Source organism: Xiphophorus maculatus, chromosome 2 (assembly GCF_002775205.1).
Source record: "Xiphophorus maculatus strain JP 163 A chromosome 2, X_maculatus-5.0-male, whole genome shotgun sequence".
Taxonomy (NCBI): Eukaryota; Metazoa; Chordata; class Actinopteri; order Cyprinodontiformes; family Poeciliidae; genus Xiphophorus; species Xiphophorus maculatus.
This window is the reverse complement of record NC_036444.1, coordinates 7,746,048-7,754,695: the sequence shown is the minus strand read 5'-3', so window position 1 is coordinate 7,754,695 and position 8,648 is coordinate 7,746,048. Positions and strand designations below refer to the sequence as shown.

At 35.9% G+C, this 8,648-nt stretch overlaps 1 protein-coding gene across 1 annotated transcript; it reads right to left on the bottom strand.

Annotated features, from left to right (window-relative positions):
* Window positions 1-1,740: 1,740 nt before the first annotated feature.
* LOC102222890 (fatty acid desaturase 2-like) lies at window positions 1,741-8,098 on the bottom strand. The gene is made up of 13 exons (XM_005806954.3): window positions 7,850-8,098; window positions 7,350-7,586; window positions 6,007-6,117; window positions 5,670-5,867; window positions 5,490-5,591; window positions 5,290-5,415; window positions 5,143-5,203; window positions 4,973-5,049; window positions 4,347-4,444; window positions 3,671-3,767; window positions 3,009-3,088; window positions 2,560-2,685; window positions 1,741-2,349 (listed from the first exon to the last, which is right to left on the bottom strand). The coding sequence occupies exons 2-13, from the start codon at window positions 7,533-7,535 to the stop codon at window positions 2,298-2,300; spliced, it is 1,314 nt and encodes a 437-aa protein (XP_005807011.1). The 5' UTR covers window positions 7,536-7,586; window positions 7,850-8,098; the 3' UTR covers window positions 1,741-2,297.
* Between the last annotated feature and the right edge of the window lie 550 nt (window positions 8,099-8,648).

Sequence of the window (8,648 nt, the reverse complement as noted above, 5' to 3'; positions counted from 1 at the left end):
GAATATTTCAGTAAATAATGTGTTTTCAAACACCAGGAGCCCCAAATTAATTTGGTGTTTATTTACTGACATTTCGCCATAATAATTACATAAATGGTGATACTTTCCATATCATATAGTAAACTTAAATGTTTCTGGTCAACAAAATATAAATAAGTAACTTCATCATCTGGGACAAGGTTACTAAGAGGCTATTTAGTAACCTCCTCTCAAAGAATGAGGTTAGCAAGTAACCAGGAACTTGGCTTCTAGGTTGAGAATAAGGTCCTGCCTCAATTGGAGGAGATTAAGAATCTCAAGGTCTTTTTCACAAATGAGGGAAAAAAATGTAGCAGGCGATCAATAGACAAATTGGTGTGGTGTTTGCAGTGGTGCCAGCGCTGTACCGTTCTGCTGTGGTGAAGAGAGCTGAGCCATAAGGCGAATCTGCCAGTTAACAGATCAATCTACGTTTCTACCTTCGTCAATGGTCACACCTTTTCTCTGCAGGGCGCCTGGGCTCTCCCTTAGAGACTGGTTGAGAATCAAACATGCTAATATTTGTCTGATGACTTGGGAATGCTTTTTTGCTTCCGAACTTGGATAATTTGCCATGACTGATGGCACATGAATCTAGAAATAAAAATGTCCATCCATCTGTTTAAACCTTATGCTTAAATGTTCTTGAGTCATGCAGTAGGACAATGATCTGAAATGCTCTACCAAGTCCACAAAGAAATTGAAGGTTTTGAAGTGACAAAGTCAAAGTAAAGAGTGATTACGACGGTGTGGAATAATCAATAACAATACATTCATGCTTTAATGTGGCTGAATTAAAACTGTGCTGCATCAAAGAGAGAAATTCCTCCAGTCCCGTAAGAGACTTCTAACCAGTTTTTGCAAACAATGGGTAGCACAACCAGCTACTAGATGAAGGGGGATATTACTTTTTCACATAGGGCCACCTTGTACTGGATGACTTTTTAAAATTAATAAATGAAAACCTACTTGGAAAAACTGCATTTTGTTGTCTCAAGTTAATTTTGTCAGTCCGAACTGCAAAACGGAGAAGTTCCTAAACCTGCTTTGTGATGCAGATGTCGGTGTCCCTTCATAATGTTTAATCTCTTCAAATCATGTTGTCTATGAGTAGGGGATAGACAAGTAAAAATAGAAAAAAACATATAAGCTTCACATTACACGTTTTTCAAATAAAGACATGATCCTTCAAGCTCTAAAAGTGCTCATTTCCTCAACTATACATTACTTTTATAAAACACCAAACAAATCACAAGTTTTTGTGCTTTAGAAGTTTCACCCTTACCTCTTGTGATTCCTCTCCTAACTGTTTTCTTGATGGAAATACATTTTTCGGATGAACAAATCCTTGTCAAATGTTATTTTTCCACTATGTCATTCATTTTGTTTTGTTTTGAGGGAACCTCCCCAAAATGTCCTTCCTTATGCATTTGTGCTAAACTTGTCATTTTTGTAGGCATGACCATTAATTGAAACTTGCAACAACTTAAAATATGCTTTGTTTAAAGCATGGACTATCTCTCTGCAGGGTTTCATTGAACTCAATTTTGTGTTTTATGACGAAAATATTTGACACATAGGAAAACAGGAAATACAAAATGTTTTATTTGTACTTCTAAAATATTTTGCAACAACTATGGGTGCATAAATCCTTTCACTCTTGTTTCACTTAATAACTTTCGTAATAATTGCTAAAATCCCGTCCTTTAATTCCTTCCTTCCTTTCTTATGTTTGCCTCTCCAGTAATAACACTAAATGTTGTAGACAACAACTTGTTTATTGAGCAACAAAGAACAAAATTCTTTAAAAGTTTGCAGGTCTACAACTGAAGAAAGCAAAATGAAGGTTATGAGATTTGATAATATTTAACCTTAGTATGACAGAATGATTACAATAAGAGGACAACCATTCTATCAGTAATGTTACTTATTACTATTAGAAAAAAGTCATCATATTAATTGTCTTATTTCAGACAGTTAATTTCCAGTCACATTCAGTCAGTGTGACTGGAAATGTTTACCAAAGAAACATTTAGTTAATTATCTTATTTAAATTAATATAACTTAATTAAAAATACTTAAATTATCTTCAATTTTAAAGATAATTTCAGATGATCCTATAAGCTTTACATTTAAAATCCTATAAATAGTTTTTCAGTCCATTAACTGCCTCATCTTCAAAAATGGTTAAATTAATTGCACTTTCAGGTTTTTTTTTATTCTCAACACACAACATGTTGTTGATGCAAAAGAAGATCACTTGATTTATAAGCAGCTCTTCATTTATGAAGATAGGCATCAAGCCAGAGATCACCTGAAGTTTTCAGTGAACTGAAAAAGAGCAAGAAGGGGACAAAAATGGGAAAACATCAGTTTGCAACCAGGCTGGTGAGCAGGCAAGCAGTGCGTTGTTGTGAACTGGATGAAGACAGATTACCTCTGGTGTCATTGCTCTGCTCATGCATTTTAAATCAGCTGAAGGATTATTTTCAATTTAGTTTAAATAAGTGTCATTTCTGCCTATCCTGTTTGAGTTATTACCTGACGACATCAGTCATGCCTCGCCATAACGTTTTCATCTGGTAAGAGATCCCATGTTTGTCACACAGCGCACGGACCCTCGGAGCAACCAGGTGGTAGTTGTGCCTCGGCATTCTCGGAAACAGACTTAAAAAATTTGATTCACATTATTAGAAGAATCAAAGTCAAACCAACTAACGTGATTAATAGTAGAGCTTTAAATCTCTAATAGTTTAAGACCAAATTTCATACCCCACCCACTGAAGAATGGCGTTATTAAATCAGAAGCAATAGAGAACTCAAAGTGTTAACATCGCTAAAGTCACGCAAAACATTTCAAATGGCAACTAAAATATCTGACAGTGTCTTTGTGGCAACAACAGGTTAACAGGAAAAAGGTCACCTAATTAGTATCCATATTTGTCTTGCAAATGAGAGGCCAGCATTTTCATAAACGGTTGTCAACTTACTGGTGTTCGATTTGAAAGTTGAGGTGTCCGCTGAACCAGTCGTTGAAAAAGGACTTCTCTATATTACATGTGGCTTGTAACTGAAACAGAAAATGATACAGAAGCACTAGCTTGTTAACAATGCTCCTCACTTAGAGGTACAAAATAACAAGAAACGCATTTCTGATGAGACGAATGAGGCGATTCAAATCAACAAATATACCCTCATTGATTTTTAATACACAGCAAACTCCTTTACATGTGTCAAGACATTTCTTTGAACCACAGTGGAACATTTCCACAACTAACAGAGCAAAAAATGTTGCTGTGAAATTTGTGAGAACATAATATCCTGAATAATTTTTTAGTTGATTGTTTCAGCTAAAATAAGTCAAGAATTTTTGAGTAGCTGCAGTGGGAATATAAGTTAGTGCAAAGTTTGTTTCTTAATAACTGAATCCCAATTAGCATGATGAACAGAAGCCTCTGAAATGAGCTTATAGACTTTAAATGCCAGTTTGGATGGTAAACGACACACTATGCTCAGTTTACCAGCATGAAATGTAATCCTTAGTGTTTTAAAATATTGGTTAACAGGCATTACATTTCTAAGAAAAAATTAGATATTATGGACATATATATATTTAATAAATATAAATTAGATTTTTTTAAAAAGAACATACCTGCATAGTGATCCAGTCTCTGTTCTTATCATGATCTATATTCATTGGAAGATGGTTCATCTGAGTCACCCAGACAAACCAGTGACTCTCCAAAAACCTGCAAAATAAACAATTTTAAAAATGTCATCTAAAGATTCTGCATTTCATACATTTGCAGTTTTTGACATTTTTTATTAAGACACGTCCTTTAATAATAACGTACATATTGTGGTAGCAGATAACCTAATGTAATGGTCTAATATACACTCATAAAGGTTATGTGAATTTAACAAACATCAACAAGATGTGACTCAGAGGTCAGAATCTTTTGTTCTGTTAAAACTGCCTGATCCATCTGGGGTCAGAGCCACAATTTAGGAAAACTGTGTGTAAAATAAAAACAATATTTAATGTCTACATAAATTGTTAACTAAATATTAGCATTATCATTATTATTTTCTTAATTATTAAGAAAAGAATGTCACTGCTAAGAAAAATAAGCTACACTGCGGTTCAGTTAATGATTAGGAAATGGTCTGCTTTGGTGAAAGTCTAAATTACTCTGAGCTCAGAAAAAAAAGACTTAACAACAATATAAAACACTTAATAACAAGTACTATTTAATGACAGTTTGTAAATCATTTTCACTAACGAGTAAGCAACAGATGACTAAATACTTAACAATTCAGATTCTTACCTAACAAAGAGGTTGAGAGCCACAGAGCCGAAAAAGCCATATAGGGGCACGTAACAGGAGAAATATCGAATATAAAAGAACAAGTACCAAGCCAGATCCTTTAAATGACAAAAAAGAGGAAATACACAATTTCATTGTTTAAAACATTTTTTTTCTCATGTTTTTACGTTTGCAAATCCTGATAAAAAGACAAAAATACTCTTGAACATGGTTTACATTATTTAATAGTTTTCAAAAATACTGGATGTTTTGTCTCATTTATTGAATTTTCACATGTGAGTCTGTTTCTGAATTTCAGACCTGCTACAAACTCTTCCAATTAAAGCTTGTTAGTTGTCTTTAAATGACTTAAAGGTTTCAGATCAAAACTAGATATTACATATAATAGAATATTGAATAGCAGCTTTAAACGTTTCCTATTTTTTATTAGCAACTGTTTGGACTTATGCAACTTTTAACAACAGAATGAAGTAATTTACTGCTTCTAAGACACATTCAAGCAAATGTTGGCATGTACCAATACAATACATTAAAGTGATATGTTTGCATAAACCTTTATCATTTGTGCCTTTTTTAGAAATGTAAATAATTACATGGACTGCAAAGCATACGGTCCAAAATCTTACCACCCAGCTTCGGCGAGAAATCATGACGTTTAGATTTTGCAGGTTGAAGACGACTGGGACGAGAAGAGGCGGCCCCACTGAAACAGAGGTAAATTATCATGATTCTTTTTTTTTGTCATGAAAAATTGTTCACCTCATTTCTCATATTCCATGACTTCTGACAAACATACATAAAAAGAAGTACTGGTGCTGGTGATTGTAGGGCATGTGTTTGATCTTCTTTATGCCATACTGTGAGAGAAAAAATAAGGAGAAAACAGTTTGTGAGCTGCTACAAATTTCTCAAAATACTTAAAACAAATCTTCCAGCTGCTTGCCTCTACAGGTTGAACAGATCCAAGAACAAAGACGCCTGACATGTTGACATCAGGATCTTTGCTCAGGACATTTGGTTTGGCATGATGATTGTAATGCAGGTGATTCCACCAGCTGGCTGCAGCTCCCTGTAAAACATAGGACTCTTAAGAACAGGAAAAAATTACCAAAAAACTTAAAACATCAAAACTACAAAGGTTACCTTTAAATGTCCAATAACAAACTTGTGGACCAGGTGATTCCACTTGGACTTCTTGAAGACAGAGAGGTGACCGAAGTCATGCTGCAGCCATCCAGCCTGCGCCTAGCAAAAAAAAAGTCATATTTTATATTATCTAAGGTGATTTAATCTTCATGAGACATGCAACTTTGTTGAACTTACTTGAGATGTTGCCAACATGACAGCGCACAGTAAGGTCAGAGTCCAGCTTGTCCCCCAGTACCATACCATCATCCAGGCGAGAGCCTCCAGTAGCAGGATATGACTCAGATGAAGGCAGAAGAATAAAGGTTTGGCTTTAAAAAGTCCTTCCTTCTCCACCTGGGTGCGTAAAGTTTCAAAATCCTGTATGATGGCTGCCTGTGGCAGAGAAATGGGAAGCTGTAACGATGTTTTGTTAATGCCTTTTCTGAAAAGAAATAGCAATAATAATAATTTGTGAACGAGTAAATATTGTGTTAGTTATCTGAGATCCGTGTGAGGCTTGAATTATTTGTACATTTTTGTTTCCCTCCTGACTCGGCTCTGTCGCCGCCAGCTCTCCAATCAGTAGAGGCTTTAGAAACTTCTGCACAAACTTTTGATCAGGATGGAAAGCTGTGAAAGCCTCCTGAAAAATATAAAAGAATAATCATATTAGTACAGCTTGGAGTATAAGAAAATGCCCTGTAACACAAAAAATATTTTCCTCAAATTTATGTTATTTCATACACCACCACATTCTGATTTTCACTTCTGCTTAGATAATTAAAATATGATCTTCAGAACTAGGTTCATTCCATCTCATTTGCACCTTCAGCTTTTATGATATATTTATAAAAACAAATGAATGACACAACCTGATAAACAAAGATCATTGTGCTAAAATCTTTACCTTTAATGCTTTGTAATGGCAAACTGTGACAAGAAAATGATATTGGGCTTTTATATAATTGTCAGATTTGTGTCATAAGAAAAATGTTATATGACCACTAATTGAAGAATTCAACAACATGACAGCGCATGTTGTTCAATACTGACTCTGACAGTAAGGTCAGAGTCCAGTTCTGACCTTACTGTGGGTCAAAGCCCACAGTAGGGTCACTTACAATAGTCCTCCCTTGGGAACCTATTGTAAGTGAAGGATGGCCCTGGCTGATTTGTATTTCCTTCCTTTATAAAGGCCAGAAGCTAAAACCTTTTAGCCTCATAAAGTTGTTCCACCCGCTACACGTCTAGCTGGAGTTTCAACCTTGTCACAATTTATGCAAATTGGGCCATTTTTAGCTACAGCTTAAGGCTCTGTGCATAAATAAATGTCCGCAAAAAAATCTGAAGACTTGTCTTCACCGCAGTCTGTAATTTTGAAACCCAGGGGGTCACTGTGTCTCCTCACTAATTCAACATCTGCCACTAATCAGTTCTTTGCCCTTTGTTGGTCCTTTATTATGATGCCTTCAGTGGGATCTTCCCTCGTTTCTGCAGAAAAGACAATCACGACTGGTCTGAATCCTTGCTAGATAGGAATGAAAATAAACCTATCAGTCATCACTGGCACAGTTTTCTCTTTGGTGTTCTTTCTGGTAAAGTCTGATGATAAAAACGTTTCTCCATGAGGTATAATTGTGAAAAAGTGTTAAAAAGTGTTACTGTTGTTTTTGTTTTTACTTTTCGTTTATACTAAAATGCAGGGCTAAATTAAAAATTAAGCAAAGAAAATTGTCCTCAATCAGGTAAATGTCCCAATGACACTTTAGCAGCACGTTAGCTTGTTAGAAATGCTAATATTTTATGGTTTTATGTTAACTGTTAGTTCATGAATGCATCCTGGTTTTATTCTGATTAAAGAGGCGGCATGTTTACTGTAGCATCCTCTCCGGCATAGTGGCCGATGACATGAGATCCTCCTGGGTGCCTTTTGGCCCACTGAGTGATGTTGTAAACCTTTCGACTGATGACCAACCACCGGTCATTTCTGCTGCAGTGCTTCTGGACCTCCTCCCAGGAGAAAACACCTGCAGCCTCAGTCTGCTGGCCTCCAACTCCCATACTCCTCTCTGCTTCTGCCTCTGGATCCGGGAACCTGCAGGCAGCTGTGCGCTAAACAACCAGTCATTCACACATGAAGTTAGACAAAAAAGGCGCGACATAATTAATAATTACCAGAGTTTGTAAAAGACAGTCATGCATGCATCTGGAAATCTGTGTAAAATCATACACGCAGGAGAGGAAATGTACCGCTTTGGGTGCTTTTTAAACATGCATAATACATTCTAAATATTTGGTTTATGGGTATGCTATAAAACTTTTTTTTTTACATAGTCTGACTGTTAAGCGATATTAGAGAACAAATGTAAACTTACGCAATCCGGATTCCTGTTGCTTTTCTCCGGACTTCAGCCACGTCCACAGACCTGTTCACGTTATTTTCTCCGCTCGCAAAGACAAACTTTTAATAAGAAAGACCATAAAAGCCATCAGTTCATTCCCTCTGTTTAGTCACCCTCCTTCCCCAGCACGAACTTCGAGCGTATCATTCGAGTTTTTCTGACCAATCAGCGCGCACCTTTCATACATTTCGGATGGCTTGGTCGGGGCATCAGCGGCGCAATAAACATACAGGGTCGTCTGAGAGCGCAAAGAGAAAATAAAACCAGCAGGGGAGGTGTGTTTCATGTAACTTTGGAGATGCTGGACATTTCCCAGAAAAAAGATAAACTAATGCAGTGAAGCAACTGCTGGGTGTAACTCACTGAAATAAACAGATACGCAGCATTTCAACCTCTTGTTTTGTTGGACTCCTTATTATTAATTTAACACGTGGAATCAAAGATCATGTGGCTGATAGAAAAATGTCTAAAACTTGCTTAAAACATTTTAGTGATAATAAGAATGAGAGTCAAAACAATGGGCTGTTGAGTCTTAGCAAAGAACTGCAAAGCTAGAAACTTGCAGATAGTTGTAGGGGAACATAATGACCTGCATGAAAAGTTACTCTGCAGAAGTAAATATTAAATAATTAAACTTTAAGGTAATAAAAAAAAAAGTAATATAATTTTTATTTCGGTTGGTTCATGCTTCTTTTACATAGCATGAAATAATAGAATGATGCTGTAGTGATAGAAAAAAATATTTTCTTTAGGCTTTTTCTAAAGTTGTTAT

Coding starts and splice junctions, on each gene's coding strand:
- LOC102222890 (XM_005806954.3), bottom strand. CDS start 7,535: ATGGGAGTTGGAGGCCAGCAGACTGAGGCTGCAGGTGTTTTCTCCTGG. Junction 5,416..5,489: donor TTGTTATTGGACATTTAAAG/GTAACCTTTGTA, acceptor TATGTTTTACAG/GGAGCTGCAGCCAGCTGGTG. Junction 3,089..3,670: donor GAGACTGGATCACTATGCAG/GTATGTTCTTTT, acceptor TTTCTGTTTCAG/TTACAAGCCACATGTAATAT.